At 43.0% G+C, this 17,029-nt stretch overlaps 2 protein-coding genes and 1 pseudogene across 3 annotated transcripts; all 3 read left to right on the forward strand.

Annotated features, from left to right (window-relative positions):
* Nucleotides 1–5,459: 5,459 nt before the first annotated feature.
* On the forward strand, nt 5,460–6,852 carry LOC311129277 (zinc-binding protein A33-like; the record flags this gene model as incomplete). The annotated part of the gene is made up of 3 exons (XM_084161566.1): nt 5,460–5,489; nt 5,895–5,997; nt 6,185–6,852. 3 exons carry the CDS (start codon nt 5,460–5,462, stop codon nt 6,736–6,738), a joined length of 687 nt encoding a protein of 228 aa, XP_084017692.1. The 3' UTR covers nt 6,739–6,852.
* A 719-nt stretch (nt 6,853–7,571) lies between these two features.
* Nucleotides 7,572–10,295, forward strand: LOC311129398 (E3 ubiquitin-protein ligase TRIM35-like). Its single transcript, XM_084161682.1, has 7 exons — nt 7,572–7,645; nt 7,927–8,370; nt 8,581–8,676; nt 8,758–8,988; nt 9,087–9,109; nt 9,196–9,317; nt 9,503–10,295. Exons 2-7 carry the CDS (start codon nt 7,954–7,956, stop codon nt 10,045–10,047), a joined length of 1,434 nt encoding a protein of 477 aa, XP_084017808.1. The 5' UTR covers nt 7,572–7,645; nt 7,927–7,953; the 3' UTR covers nt 10,048–10,295.
* Nucleotides 10,296–10,633: 338 nt separating this feature from the next.
* Nucleotides 10,634–16,563, forward strand: LOC311129278 (protein mono-ADP-ribosyltransferase TIPARP-like; annotated as a pseudogene). Its single transcript has 6 exons — nt 10,634–10,639; nt 10,973–11,791; nt 13,412–13,580; nt 13,742–13,929; nt 15,511–15,789; nt 16,107–16,563. The product of its transcript is annotated as a protein mono-ADP-ribosyltransferase TIPARP-like (transcript).
* The last annotated feature ends 466 nt before the right edge of the window (nt 16,564–17,029 follow it).

Consider the following 17,029-nt stretch of genomic DNA (forward strand, 5'->3'; position numbering starts at 1 on the left):
CCCTAATAACTAATGGTCCCTCTTTTCACTAGTTACCGTCCACCATTACTGCGTAGCACAGCAGATTAATAGCTTATTGACTTTTTGTCATCTGTTTGCAAATCAGTTTATACGAGGCTGCAATAAATGTGACACTGTTATACTCTATTGATAATAACATTTAACATACTCTCGGAGCCATCGGCATCAATACCTTCTGTCTCTCCAGAGGCCATGTTATAGGAAGGAGCTCCACAGCAGAGTGGCATTGAGACATCAAACCAAGACAGGCACAGGGAACTAGCAACCTTTCCTCTCCCCAGGACCCTTGGGGTAGTGCAACGCACACTCACTCTGTACTGTGGAGACACTATGAGAGAAATAATCACGAAGCCTGCGTCCGTTGCACTGCCTGCCTGCCAGAGAGAGAGAGAGAGAGAGAGAGAGAGAGAGAGAGAGAGAGAGAGAGAGAGAGAGAGAGAGAGAGAGAGAGAGAGAGAGAGAGAGAGAGAGAGAGAGAGAGAGAGAGAGAGAGAGAGAGAGAGAGAGAGAGAGAGAGAGAGAGAGAGAGAGAGAGAGAGAGAGAGAGAGAGAGAGAGAGAGAGAGAGAGAGAGAGAGAGAGAGAGAGAGAGAGAGAGAGAGAGAGAGAGAGAGAGAGACTGCAGACAATAACATTTAGTTAAAGCTGTTGGAATTGCTTGCTAATAAAATTACAGTAAACCCTGGTGTCTTAAAGGACATATCTAAAGCATATTGGATTTACTGTAGGACTATTTTTGACTAGATTTGAAAGAATGTTACATATAAAAACAGCATATATCATGGGGTGACCATATCTGTATGCTTTTAAGCAATAATACCATGTCTTCGCCAGCAGTATGAAACCATCTACAATGCAGTTTTACAATGTGTTTCACAGTAATAGCCATTGCTCTTTACAATGTCTGGACATTTACTGACATCTAGTGGTAAAGTACTGTTCCCACAACACAGGTACTAGTAGGTACATCACTAGTTTAATTAGATTTGTTATTATTATTATTGTTGTTGTTGTAGTTGTTTTATGCCACTCTAGTCTGTACAATATATTACCTAATAGATATTGCAAAAGTGACAGCTGCATGTTTACCGTATATACAGATACCAGTTGCTTTGACAAGACAATACTTATTATCTGACTGTTAGATTGTCATATTGTGGGTTGGTAGCACAGGAGGTTGGTGGCACCTTAATTGGGGAGGACGGGCTCATGGTAATGGCTGGAGCGGAATGGGTGGAATGGTATCAAATACATCAAACACATGATTTGATGACATTACATTTGCACCATTTCAGCCATTATTAAGAGTCGTCCTCCCCTCAGCAGCATCCACTGGTTGGTAGTATTGTGCATACACCCCTGAGCCTGAGCCTTAGTTTCTGTCTGGAGCAGGCAGAGTGAAACCTAACTGTAAGTTTTGGTTCTGTTGCCTGGCAACTCTCCATAATGGGAATGACATATAGAAACTGCCGGTAATTGTGGGTGGAGTCCATTTCAACACTATCAACCTGCACTTTGATCCAGCAAGCCACCACAACATACATTGGCATGTTGATCGATTCTAACATCGAACCAAGAGGAGGAGGGCATTTTGGGCACTAGCACCCTCTCCTCTCCACAGGACACTTGGGAGCAGTGCACAGCACACTGACACTCTGTACTGTCAGCTCCGTAACACCCTGAGAGTGGTGTGAGACTGGTGGAGGGGTCCTGATACTCTCCAGAAGGTATCCGTCACTGAGACAAGTCCCAGGGAGGATAGTAAGAGAGAACACTGCATGTCAAACTGCCCAAGCTCATTAGAACCTAGAGGGATTGACAGCCATCCTCAGCCCCAATGAGGCTCCTAGTTGCCTGGCTGCCTGGGACAACATTGAACAGTATGAGAAATAATGAATCACTAAGCCTGTGTCTGTCGCACTGCCTGCCTGCCATTCTCCATCCTAGAAAGAGAGAGAGAGAGAGAGAGAGAGAGAGAGAGAGAGAGAGAGAGAGAGAGAGAGAGAGAGAGAGAGAGAGAGAGAGAGAGACACTGCAGACAATAATATTTAGTTGAGGCTGTTGGAATTGCTTGCTAATAAAATGACAGTAAAACTTGGTGTCTTAAAGGACATATTTGGATTTACTGTAGGACATTACGTTACATATAATAACAGCATATCTCATTGGGTGACTATGTCTGTATACTTATACACTATTAAGGAATACTGTCATGTCTTCACCAGCAGTAAGTTACAGTCTACAATGCAGTTTTACAATGTGTTTCACAGTAAGAACCATTGCTCTTTGCAATGTCTGGACATTTACTGATATCTAGTGGTAAAGTACTGTTCTCACAACACAGGTGCTAGTAGGCATGTCACTAGTTTGATCAATTAAAAAATGTCACTCTAGTCTGTACAGTGTATTTCCTAATAGATATTTGAAAGGTGACAGCTGCATATTTACTATATACAGTGAGGGAAAAAAGTATTTGATCCCCTGCTGATTTTGTATGTTTGCCCACTGACAAAGAAAGTATCAGTCTATAAATTGAAGGGTAGGTTTATTTGAACAGTGAGAGACAGAATAACAACAACAAAATCCAGAAAAACGCATGTCAAAAATGTTAGAAATTGATTTGCATTTTATTGAGGGAAATAAGTATTTGACCCCCTCTCAATCAGAAAGATTTCTGGCTCCCAGGTGTCTTTTATACAGGTAACGAGCTGAGATTAGGAGCACACTCTTAAAGGGAGTGCTCCTAATCTCAGCTTGTTACCTGTATAAAAGACACCTGTCCACAGAAGCAATCAATCAATCAGATTCCAAACTCTCCACCATGGCCAAGACCAAAGAGCTCTCCAAGGATGTCAGGGACAAGATTGTAGACCTACACATAGTCACCAAGAAAACAATTGGTAACACACTACACCGTGAAGGACTGAAATCCTGCAGCGCCCGCAAGGTCCCCCTGCTCAAGAAAGCACATATACAGGCCCGTCTGAAGTTTGCCAATGAACATCTGAATGATTCAGAGGAGAACTGGGTGAAAGTCAGATGAGACCAAAATGGAGCTCTTTGGCATCAACTCAACTCGCCATGTTTGGAGGAGGAGGAATGCTGCCTATGACCCCAAGAACACCATCCCCACCGTCAAACATGGAGGTGGAAACATTATGCTTTGGGGGTGTTTTTCTGCTAAGGGGACAGGACAACTTCACCGCATCAAAGGGACGATGGATGGGGCCATGTACCGTCAAATCTTGGGTGAGAACCTCCTTCCCTCAGCCAGGGCATTGAAAATGGGTCGTGGATGGGTATTCCAGCATGACAATGACCCAAAACACACGGCCAAGGCAACAAAGGAGTGGCTCAAGAAGAAGCACATTAAGGTCCTGGAGTGGCCTAGCCAGTCTCCAGACCTTAATCCCATAGAAAATCTGTGGAGGGAGCTGAAGGTTCGAGTTGCCAAACGTCAGCCTCGAAACCTTAATGACTTGGAGAAGATCTGCAAAGAGGAGTGGGACAAAATCCCTCCTGAGATGTGTGCAAACCTGGTGGCCAACTACAAGAAACGTCTGACCTCTGTGACTGCCAACAGGGGTTTTGCCACCAAGTACTAAGTCATGTTTTGCAGAGGGGTCAAATACTTATTTCCCTCATTAAAATGCAAATCAATTTATAACATTTTTGACATGCGTTTTTCTGGATTTTGTTGTTGTTATTCTGTCTCTCACTGTTCAAACAAACCTACCATTAAAAATTATAGACTGATCATTTCTTTGTCAGTGGGCAAACGTACAAAATCAAATACTTTTTTCCCTCACTGTACATGTATTACGTTATTTGGGTAAAAGCTGCTATGACAAGATAAGACTGTTACTAATACATGTTTGTGTTAGAGCACTCATTATTGTGGGTTGGTACAATACACACAACTGGGTTTCTGCCAGGATGCAGAGGGAAATGTGATAGTTCTGGTTTTGGTTTCATTTCCTGGAATATGAAAACTTCATTGTGGGTCACGTGCCTTTAAAAATCAGTATAACCTGTCCCTTGAGCCACAACCCAGTTAACCTGCTTGATGTATTCTAGCCTTAACCAAGACAGAATAGCACACTGAGTGATACATAATAATGGAATACAGCTTGTCTCTCCTGGAGGAACAACTATCTTGTCCCGTGTGTTGTGACATATTCAGCAATCCTGTGGTCCTCAAATGCAGCCACAACTTCTGTGAGGAGCGTCTACGGAAATACTGGAAGGACATGGAGATTTTCCTATGTCCTGTATGCAGGAAAGAGTGTTCTACTGATGAACCGAGCTGAAGTTTGGCCTTAAAGAGTCTCTGTGAATCGTTCCAGAGAGGGAGTGAAAAGGAGAAAGGATCTCAGGATAACTGCCAGCATGGAGAGAAACTCAAACTCTTATGTTTGAATGACAAACAGCCCATCTGTGTTGTCTGTCACATATCAAAGAAACATAAAGGCCATGACTGCTATCCCATTGGGGAGGCTGTGCCTGATTTGAAGGTCAGTTTGTGAAAGTATTTGTTCACTTTGCTTTTATTTTAACTGGTCATTTCAATCCCATTATGTGACTGAGTAGAGAGTGACTGGCTGGATTAAAGAATGGTTTGTGTAACATACATTCCTGATTTAGTTTTACTAGGTTTACAAAAATCACTTTTAATTTAACTTTAGAGTGAAATCCAGCATATGGATTCCACTTTGAAGAAGGAATTAGAAAACATGAACACAGCCAAGATGTGCCATCAAACCTGGGAGGAGCATATACAGGTATCTGTCATAAAAATAAATGTTTTTTTTAAATATAGAAACATTTGAGCAGTGTTCAAGTTTAATCTTGTCTATTAGGGTCAAGCCCAGCATAGAGAGGAGCAGATAAGGGAGGAGTTTAAGAAACTCCACCAGTTCCTGGAAGAGGAAGAGACAGCCAGGATAGCTGCTGTAGTATCTGAACAATTTATAATTTTGGCTGACGTTTGCAAATGGTGTGATAGATGAACTTTACTCTGCTTTGCTGAAACATCTGGAAAGCATTACTACAGGGGCTCCTTGGAATAGAGGACATTTGGAGATATGTGGAGGCCAGGGATTGGTCTATCAAAAACCACCCATCTTATGTTACATAAGATAAATACCATGTTTCAACAAAGGACGGGGAGAATAATCATTTTTAGATTGGGTTAGTTGTTCTCCGGATTTCTGCAGAAATCTGTAAATTGACGCTGGAACCTTTGATATAATAAACCTTTATAATCAGGTACAGTGTCAGCGGATTCCTTGTCTACACAGCATATCAGCATCGTTGTCCTGACACCACACTGCCCTGAGAAAGGAAGCGAAACAGAAATGTCAAGTGATGCGAGAAAGAGCTGAGCCGTTGACCAAGGAGATTTCAACCCTAATAGAGACTATTCAAATGATCAAGGACATGGAAGTTGACAATATCACATTCCTTCAGGTAAGGGTAAAGACTTTTTAAATGACAAAGATGTAAATTCCCAACATGATCTCATGAACTCACTGCAAAAACAGATGTTCGTCCAAAAGACGCAAGCTTCACACTGCTAGGCTGCAGTCAAATATCATATAACGCCTTGCAATTCACAACCAGGTTGGAAATTGCTGGTGAATAATTTCACAACTGTAAATGTGTTATTCCTCTGTGAGTTCTTTCTAAATTATCTCAGTATCATCTGATATAACATAGTGACATATGTCCTACTTTTTGTAGAATTACAAGGCCATACTTAATAGGTATGTTGTAAGTTATGTCCCATTTCATCCCTACTAAATACATGTTACGCTCCATTTACAACAGCACTGATGTTTAATTATTCCCATAGAGCTGAATCCACACCAACAGACAGATGCTGAGATAGTGTCAGGAGCATTCATTGACATAGCCAAGCATGTGGGATCTCTGAAATTCAAGGTCTGGAAGAAGATGTTTGGGATCGTTTACTATAGTAAGTCAAGTTTTTCACAAATGTTTTTTTTAATATCTTGAATATTTTACTGTAGCAAATAAGGCCACAATACTTTGGAAATAAATGTATTTTTCAATAGTTATTTGAAATAGTTTTATCTCCCAACACACTCACACACTTCAGTATTAAGGTACAATATTAAAGTAAAATAAACTTTCCCCTTAAGCTTCAGTGACCATGGATCCAAACACAGTGTCTGCAAGGCTCATACTGACACATGACCTGACCACTGTGATGTACAGTGAGGAGAGGCAGAACCTTCCAGAAAATCCTGAGTGGTTTAAAATGGGAGTGTTGGGTTCTGAAGGGTACAGTAAAGGCAGACATTTTTGGGATGTAGAGGTAGGAGAAAGTGATAACTGGACCCTGGGAGTAGCCAAAGAGTCAATTGTGCGCAACAAGCCACTCAAAATGGAGCCTCAGAGTGGATTGTGGAGCATCAGATATATTAGTGGGAAATATAGAGTATGTGTAAAACCTCGCATCCAGGTCAAGGTGGATGAGAGCCCACGAGTGATCAGAGTATGTCTGGACTGTGACAAGGGGGAGCTGACATTCTGCGATCCCACTAAGGGCACTACTCTGTACACATTCAATGATACATTCACTGAAAAAGTGTTCCCATACTTTTACAGTACCAATCAGTTTGTCCCACTGCGCCTTTTGTCAGTTAGCCCCAACTTTCATTGGCAAAATATAAACGTGAGTGGAGACAGGTAGCCAGGTTTATAATATTTGGGGACAAATATCTACTAACATGCTAACTAGTTTACGTATCAACTGGAGGGACCCCATTGAGTGAACTTTAGTTGAATCCAGCTCCATGCAAATAGCTGTAAGACTTGCCTCAACACAAAGCATACTATAGGTATAAGTAGTGTAATTTAATTGATGCCAATAGAATGCATATATACCTCCTATATAGTAACAACTTTCTATGTCATAATTCTTGTAAGAGTGTTTAAAGCAGTTGTTACAGTATGTAAAATATGTAAAGTACAGTGTCAATAATCTAAATAAATATGTTATGTTTCTATTGCATTTCATGTTGTGCTTTTTTATTTAACTGAATGGACCTTCCTAATTATTTAAATGAGTTTAATTAATTACTCATTTACACATTACAAAATAAATTCAATTTGCGACCATTGCATATATTCACCACTAGATGGGTATCTCCAACTACCGGTATACGGTGGAGACCACTGTTGCTCAATGCCACATTGTAAAATGGGCATACAGTCAAAGAGCGGGCCTACAACAAAAAAGTCAATGGCGTAAATACATCCCACGGCTATGACATTTTCACATTCAAATAGTAGTGCTCAAGGCATGACAACTCATTAGTGAAACTTTACTTTTAATTTGAATACATTATTTGTTTACAAAGTCAACAATGACAACAAACACAAACAATGGAGTAACATTCTAGTACCACCAAATAATGAAACCAATGTGAACACAAAGTGGAACTGGTGATAAAGGGTTAAAGAATGGTCTGTCTGGCTCCACCCCTATAAGGCTGTGTCACACCATAACAGGAAGAAGGAAGTCAAAACAGCTCTTGGCGACGCAGATAAAACAAGAGCTTTACGTGTCTTTGGTGGCGGTTCCCTGTAGATATCAGGTGAGTGTCACCGTAACTTGTGGTATTAAACCACTCCCAAACTAAACATCGACTTGTCCTAGGACCTAGGCATTAAGTATGGCCATTTTGAAGTTCAGACAGTATGTTGTTGAGCCCAAATATCCATATATATTCTGTTGGGTAAAGTAAAAGTAAATACTGTACCTTAGCTTACTGAGGCCATTAGCTAAATAGAACACAAACAAGGGCTGGCTCTGGCTCTGTCTCTGTCTAATGCCTGCAGCACTGTGTTTTCCTTTTCCCTACATTCCCTTCCAAAGGAGGAGTCACTTTCGTGTGAAGAAGGCATGGCCGCCCGATTCTCTCTCCCAGAGGATGACCTCTGTTGCCCTGTGTGCTGTGACGTCTTCAGGGACCCCGTAGTCCTCAAGTGCAGCCACAGTTTCTGTGCAGCCTGCCTACAGCAGTACTGGTCTGGGAAGGGCTCGGGCCGGGACTGCCCTCTCTGTAGGAGGGAGTTTGTGGACGAGCCAGTGGCCAGCCTCACTTTGAAGAACCTGTGTGACTCCTACATCCAGGGGAGTGGCGCGCTCAGGCCTACAGGGGAGCTGTGTGAGCCGGGTGAGCTGTGCTCCCTGCACGGGGAGAGGCTGAAGCTGTTCTGTCTGCAGGACAAGGAGCCCATCTGTGTGGTCTGTCACACCTCCAGGAAGCATAAAAACCATGAATGCTGCCCGGTGGAAGAGGCTATAGGCGACATTAAGGTAATCTGATGTTGTGATAGACAGCCCTATAAATATAAATGGATCTCTAGCTAGCGTTTTATGAGTTTAGAGATGAACATGAAGGTAAAGGGAAACATGCTGGGAGTTTGAGCTAATCTGTTTTATGCCTCTGCAACTGTTTGCCTTTGAAGAACTGATATGTTTTGTTTACTCTATTCTTTGTCCAATTCTCTCTCTAATGTTCTTTAGGAGGAGATGAAGTCTGTATTTATTTGTTTGCAAGAGAAGAGGGAGGCTTTTGACAAAATGAAGCAAAACTACGAAAATACAGTGACACACATTCAGGTAGTGTTGTTGGTTAGCCATATCATGAAATCAAAATCTCTCGTATGCTAACACACAATCTTAACAAAGGTCTCATTTCAGGTCCAGGCCCGGTTTGCGGCGAAGAGGATTCATGAGGAGTTTGAGAAGCTCCACCATTTCCTCCAAGCTGAAGAGGCTGCTAGGCTTGCAGCTCTGAAAGAGGAGGAGGAGAGTAAGAGTGAGATGTTGAGGCAGAGTATGAGGGAGATGGACAGAACCCTGGCCTCCCTCTCTGACACAATTAGAGCCATGGAGGAGGAGATGGCTTTGGAGGATATCGCTCTCCTTCATGTAAGCTTTTCTACTTGTGTATTATCCGATACATGAACTGAAGGTGCATATCATCAAACTGCCTAAAAACAATGTTTTTTTTGTGGGTTTTTTTCCAGAAATGCAAGCAGACAATGAGAAGGTGAGTACATTCCAACCCCTGGTGGTTTCACTGTCTACAGAACATGAAACGATGAGTACTGACTCCTACTTGTTCTGGATGTATAGTGCTCAGTGCATCACACTGCAGGACCCAGTTATGGTCTCGGGAGCACTCATCGATGTGGCCAAGTACTTGGGCTCACTTCAATACAAAGTGTGGGAGAAGATGCAAGGGATTGTTAAATACAGTGAGTACTGAGTACGAGCTGCAGAGTGTTGAACATCACTCGGTGTCAAGACTAGTCTATTTTATTACATGAGACTGAAATGTTAACTTTTGAATCACTTTAAGTGCTTCCTAATGTGTATTGACACAGCAATTACAGTGGTGAGAACCGCTACATCATGGTAACTGGCTGTACTTTCTCCTCAGCTCCAGTGACTCTGGACCCCAACACGGCTGCACCCTGGCTCCTGCTGTCTGAAGACCTCACCAGTGTGAGGGACAGCGACGACAAACTGAAGCTTCCAGACAACCCAGAGAGGTTTGACCCCGACACGGGCGTACTGGGCTCTGAGGGTTTCAGCTCAGGGAAGCATGTCTGGGACGTGGAGGTTGGAGAAAACAGCGCATGGGTCCTCGGCGTAGCCAAAGAGTCCATCAAGAGGAAAGAAAAGGTCTCCTCCGTGCTGAAGAATGGATACCTGTCCGTGTACTTTTACCACAAGATGTACTTTGCAGGGACCTCACCCCTGACACGACTCAATCTGAAGAAGAGCCCTCAGAGGATCAGAGTGCAGCTAGACTGGGAGAAGGGGAGAGTGTGCTTCTCTGACCCAACTGACAACACACAGATCTACACTTTCAAACACACATTTTCTGAGAGGGTCTTCCCCTATTTCTGGGTTGGCTGTAAGCAGTGTCCTCTGAGGATTGAGCCATTAGAGGTCTCAGTGAAAGCTGTAGATCACACATGATAATGTTATGGAATTTTCTGTCAATCTAAAAAGTGTCTTTCTTGATGTTGATTTTATCTGTCATAAGACAAAATCTAATGGGTAAATAACATTTAAATATCTACCACTCGTTGCCTTTAAATAAACACTGACATTTGATTTTCTAATGGTCAAGTGTTTACATTTATTGTATTGTATTCTGTAGTGTATGGAATAAAAGTTATTGTTTTCTGTGTGGAGTAAAACTAAATAAAAATGGATATACCAGACTTGCTGTGGTGATCTTTCTTTTATTAGAAAATACTAAGGTAACTTAGTATTTGTCTGTAACATTAGTCGTCATCAATTTCAAATAGTTGGGCTAAACCATTCCTGTAATAAGACATTTCAAATGATATCCCCTGAAATCTACAAACGATCCTGTAAGAATATTGTTTGAAGAAGACTTCCAGATCAGTTTTAGGCTTAACTATAAATGCTTTATTTAGTTACTCACCAATCAATACATTTTTACGAGTAAAACAAAACGTGGACAGATTCATTAACCCTGAAACACTGCAAGTTAACAGGTAAAAAGTAAGTTCATGTTCTGCTGATGTATCATGCGATGCAAGTCATTTAGCTAGCAAGTCTGCGCAAATTCGAGGACAGGAGAAACACGACGAAAGTCATAGGAAAAGTCCCAAAAGCATTCGTATTAATTTGTAACTTTACATTAAATGTCTACTACAAGATATCTCTATTCGCGTTTTTAGGATTCCAGCAAATTAGATTTTGGTTATGTGATAAGGAGTGTTTTGCTTTTGTTAAAATGATTAGGCTTTTGTCTTTTTAGGCTTTTGCTTTTGACTGGTAATAGGATTGGGACATTTATTTAGTCCTTCAGGTACCATGCTATATCAACATAAACTGACTATTTACCCTCAAAAGATATTGAAGATGACAGAAGAGGAAGAGGGGGCCTACAACCGTGATCACAGAGGCCTCGCCAAAGTCTGCCAAGGTCAGCTTCCTCACTCCTTCTCTACTGGTCATGGAGGTCCCTTCTGACACCAACACCAGTCTGCCAGTGTGGGACGCCATCTGGACTGTGACACCATACAGTATCAATGTCCGCATCACGCCTCTCCAAGTCAGGGCAGACTAATAGTACCAGCAATACTCCTATCTGTTCTTCTGGCAAAAGCAGCAGCACCACCAGGATCATCCATACATCATCAGGCCCATCCTCAGCCCTAAGCCAGACCCAAATGATCATCCAACCTCTACCACAACAAATGACCCCAACCAAAAGCACCCCCAGTGTGCTCCTCATCTTTCTTCAAAGCACCCTCTTTCCTCAACCTGGAGCGGTCACCATCTCGCCTCACAAGCCCCAGAATATGGCACCAGGCCCAGTCAAAACCACCTCTCTCATCCTCCCCCTGCCTGTCATCATCACCCAGCCCCAGCCTGTCCACCAACCTACCACCCCAGCCCAAACCCAAGCCACTAGCACTAATCAGTCCCCTGGTCCATCCAAGACAGCAGTCAGTCTGCCCTTCCACACAAACACCTCAGGCGACATCCAGATCTGCGACCACTTTCTCACTTACTTCTGCTGGATGGGGAGCAAGTGCAGGCAGCACCACACGCCGTACCCCTTCCACTGGCAGCTGTGGTGCGTCAACAGTCACCAGTGGGTAGACTTCACCCCGCACGCCCAGGTTAAACTAGAGAGGGTCTACTGCAATGTAAACCGGGAGGAGATTGGAGTCAAGGAAGGGTGAGTAGTACAGGTAGTAGATGTAAATAATAAAACACTGTCCCTCAGTCCTCAAAGTCTGTGATTTCCATGCTTATTTTTCCTCATAATTCCACCGAGTGGTGCAGCGGTCTAAGGCACTGCATCGCAGTGCTAGAGGCGTCACTACAGACCCAGGTTCGATCCCGGGCTGTATCACAACCGGCCGTGATCGGGATTCTCTCTCCCATAGGGCGACGCACAATTGGCCCAGCGTCGTCCGGGTTAGGGGAGGGTTTGGCCGGGGTAGGCTGTCATTGTAAATAAGAATTTGTTCTTAACTGACTTGCCTAGTTAAATAAAGGTTAAAAAAAATATATATATTTACACTAGTTTATCAATGTATAAAATATTGCACATTTACAGAGTATATGAAGAAGAAAAATACAGGAACTGAGACACACACTCACACACACACAGGGAAGTGCCAGAGATGACATCCAGAATTTGATATCTCTCTTTTTAACATAGCGCTGCCTGCTACCACACCATAACTCTTAATGGGTTTTTTTTCTATGTTTCTGTCAGTACTGATTAGAGCTGGGAATTGCCCAGTACCTCACGATACGATACTTAGGTGCCGATACAATATTTATTTTTATCCCAAAAAACTCCCTAGTCCTTGCCGATGACAAGCATACCAATAACATGATGCAGCCACCACCATGCTTGAAAATATGAAGAGTGATGTGTTGTGTTGGATTTGCTCCAAACATAACCCTTTGTATTCAGGATATAAAGTTAATTTCTTTGCCACAGTTTTTGCAGTTTTACTTTAGTGCCTTATTGCAAACAGGATGCATGTTTTGGAATCTTTTTATTCTGTACAGGCTTCTTTCTTTTCACTCTGTCATTTAGGTTAGTATTGTGGAGTAACTACAATGTTGTTGATCTATCCTCAGTTTTCTATCACAGCCATTGAACTCTAACTGTTTTAAAGTCACCTTTGGCCTGGTTTCCTTCCTCTCCAGCAACTGAGTTAGGAAGGACGCCTGTATATTTGTAGTGACTGGTTGATTAATTATTTCACCATGCTCAAAGGGATATTCAATGTCTGCGTTTTTTATTTGGACCCATCAACCAATAGGTGCTCTTCTTTGTGAGGCATTGGTAAACCTCCCTTGTCTTTGTGGTTGAATCTGCGTTTGAAATTCACTGCTCGACTGAGGGACCTTACAGATAATTGTATGTGTGGGGTACAGAGATGAGGTAGTCATTCAAAAATAATGTAAAACACTATTATTGCACACAGTGATTCCATGCAACTTATTATGCGACTTGTTAAGCAAATGTTTACTCCTGATCTTATTTAGGCTTGCCATAACAAAGGGTTTGAATACTTATTGACTCAAGACATTTCATCTTTTCATTTTTGTTTAATTTATAAACATTTCTAAAAACATAATTCCACTTTGACATTATGGGGTATTGTGTGTAGGCCAGTGACACAAAATCTCAATTTAATGCATTTTGAATTCAGGCTGTAACACAACCAAATGTGGAAAAAGTCAAGGCGTGTGAAAAAACTTCTGAAGGCACTGTATATCATCACAAAATTATATCCCGATATGTAACTGTATCAAATGTTTTCCCCATCACTAGCACGGATGTGTTCACTCTGCACTTTAACACCATGACATTGATGGACGGGGAGAAATACGACCAGGTCAGAAGACTCCAGAACACCACCGACCCAACCAAGAACCCTCACCTCTACACCAGGTGGTGTTTCTTCTGGTGGAATAACCTCAGCTGGACAAAGTACAAAGATGTGAGTGCTTCAAACCTCTCTCTCATACCCTCAGATTTTCACGGAACTTTTACAATGGCTGACTGTATTTTGTTCATTACAAAAGATAATTCCCTCACAAATGGTCACCACTCATGTTGGGCTATGTAGGCTTTGACTTACTGGGTTGTCTTGTTGTTAAGGATGTGTCCAAGATCCTTCTGGACAAGATGGATGCTGGGAAGCTGGAGTGTCGTTTCCACATCTTAGAGGTGGAATACAAGGTGGACTTCATCAGTATGATCCAGACCAACGTCACCACAGGGTTTCAGTGGGCCATCCGATGCAGACCCTACTACCGTTCCCTTAAGTCTCTGAGAACACATTTGAGGTACGCGTCCATGTTTTGTTTTAACCTTCAGGTGGTTGATTGGTTCAGGTACCTTCCTTTCTAGGCTCTTTTAAACTGTGTTCAATTATCTTAAATCTCATTTACATGCACTTGTTTATGTTATACACTGCATGCTCGTCAAACATCTAATTCCAAAATCATGGGCATTAAAATGGAGTTGGTCCCCCCTTTGCTATAACAGCCTCCACTCCTCTGGGAAGGCTTTCCATTAGATGTTGGAATATTGCTATGGGGACTTGCTTCCATTCAGCCACAAGACCATTAGTGAGGTCGGGCACTGATGTTGGGCGATTAGGCCTGGCTCGCAGTCGGCGTTCCAATTAATCCCAAAGGTGTTCGATGGGGTTGAGGTCAGGGCTTTGTGCTGGCCAGTCAAGTTCTTCCAAACCGATCTCAACAAACCATTTCTGTATAGACCTCGCTTTGTGCATGGGGGCATTGTTATGCTGAAACAGGAAAGTCCTTCACCAAACTGTTGCCACAAAGTTGGAAGCACAGAATCGTCTAGAATGTCATTGTATGCTGTAGCGTTAAGATTTCCCTTCACTGGAACTAAGAGGCCTACCTCGAAACATGAAAAGCAGCCCCAGACCATTATTCCTCCTCCACCAAACTTTACAGTTGGCACGATGCATTCGGGCATGTAGCGTTCTCCTGGCATCCGCCAAACCCAGATTCGTCCATCGGACTGTCAGATGGTGAAGCGTGATTCATCACTCCAGAGAACGCGTTTCCACTGCTCCAGAGTGCAATGGCGGCGAGCTTTACACAACTCCAGAGGCAGTTTGGAACTCGGTAGTGAGTGTTGCAACCGAGAACAGGCGATTTATATGCGCTTCAGCACTCGCCGGTCCCGTTCTGTGAGCTTGTGTGGCCTACCACTTCGCAGCTGAGCCATTGTTGCTCTTAGACGTTTCCACTACACAATAACAGCAGTTACAGTTGACCAGGGCAGCTCTAGCAGGGCAGACATTTTACAAACTGACTTGTTGGAAAGGTGGCATCTTATGACAGTGCAACGTTGAAAGTCACTGAGCTCTTCAGTACGTGCCATTCTACTGCCAATGTTTGTCTATGGAGATTGCTTGGCGATGTGCTCGATTTTATACACCTGTCAGCAACAGGTGTCACTGAAATAGCTGAGTCCACTAATTTGAAGGGGTGTCCACATACTTTTGGTCATGTAGTGTATCTCATAATTGGGGCCAGGAGAAATTTTCCACTCTTTTTTTTCTCTAACCAGTAGTTCTGTCCTACAGCACCAAAAGGTTGACAGTGTCATCTCAAGCCACCTGTTGGCATTTAGACCCTAAAGGGGATGCACCTGTGTAAAACGACTAACCATGACTAACCATGTGTTCATTATGTTGAAATGTATTTGAAAGAGGCTGTATTGTCACCAGTAAAATGATTGAGCTGCAGGTTAATGTCATAGGTCAGGTGGTAGAGAATTTTTCAGGGTCCTACTCATAATGCTGGAATCACACCATATTAGTTCTACTTCATCAATAATAACATCAACTACATTCACTAAAACAATAATCTACTTGTCTTGTATAGGACAGGTATCCTGCTGGATTGTCTGGCCGGCACATCCACTGAGCCTTCCCCGGCTAACTTCAGTGTAGACCCCCTGGAGGAGTTCAGCACCTGGTACCCCCCAGTGTGGACCCCTAGCCCCACCCCAGACCAGGACTACAGCATGGTGGAGGTGCCAGCCAGCACCCAGGCCTTCCAGAAGGTCCACAGCCTCTTCCACAAGACCCTGTTAGAGACCCGGGTGGATATAGTCAGCATCCACCAGATCCAGAACGTCCTCCACTGGGACAAGTTCCAAAGGTGTGGGTGGGGACTCCCTCTGTCCCTCTTTGATATGGATTCTATCTTTGTCAGAATACCCAATTATTTTCCTCATGTACTTACTGTATATGACTGTCATGTGGGAATGGGATAAAGGAAAGGAAAAAGGTTGATAACATGGTGCAACGTTACATCACACAACAGATCAACATAATTGTATTGATAAGGGTTATCCAAATGAGATGGAGGCGTTTTATTATCCTGCTCCATTTGACCATGAATAAATGTAATACTAATAAAAAACCTATTAAATTGAAGATGAATACATACATTAGGTGGCATTGTTTGTGTTGTAGGTACAAGGAGCACATGCAGAAGCGCGGCGACACAAAGGAGGACGAGGCTCTGGAGAGGCACCTGTTTCACGGGACCGTCAGGGACTTCATTGAGGACATCTGCCACAACAACTTCGACCCACGCGTCTCCGGAGTCAACGGGTTCACGTACGGCTACGGCTCCTACTTCGCCGGCGACGCCTCCTACTCCAACACATTCGCTGCGGTGTCACCTGACGCCGGGGTGCGTCACATGTTCCTGGCCAAGGTGCTGGTGGGAAAGGTGAGCGTGGGCAAGCGCACATACCGCCGGCTGCCACCCGTCAGATCCACGAAGGAGGACTACAACCTGTACGACACCTGTGTGGACCAGCTGGTCAACCCCACCATCTTTGTAGTTTTTGACCGGTGCCAGTGCTACCCCTACTACCTGATCAAATACAAAGACCTGCTAGAGGTGGTGGACATCAATGAGTAGGTTTGCCCTGGGGGTGCTAGTGTTGCTGCCTGTGACTGTAACTGTTGTTGTTCACTGGATGTTCATTCCACACCAGACCGTACTGCAGCACCTTGCATTAAGGAGAAATACAGCATTAAGAATAGATCAGTCAAAACTGTATCAAACAAAATGTTTATGTGTATCCAGTCCAAAGGGTAATGTTCAAAGCCTTCCAAAGACTTGGGAGTGTTTTTAGAATAGATGTGTTTTATAAAGCTTTACGATTACGGTTTTTACAGTAAGATAGTTTGTACAACGTCCCATTTTAAAATGGAATTCTAAATGTAACACTAAAACAAGTTTGATCTGCTTTCAAAATGTTTTAACAATCGAAGCAATTATAGCACTTGGTAATGTAGAAAGAAGAAATTATAAGTTCTAGATATGGCTTTCAAAAAGGTTCTTAATCAACTGTAAAGTCGTTATGTTATTGACAATAAATGGG

Source organism: Coregonus lavaretus, assembly GCF_964263955.1.
Source record: "Coregonus lavaretus genome assembly, chromosome: 5".
Lineage (NCBI taxonomy): Eukaryota > Metazoa > Chordata > Actinopteri > Salmoniformes > Salmonidae > Coregonus > Coregonus lavaretus.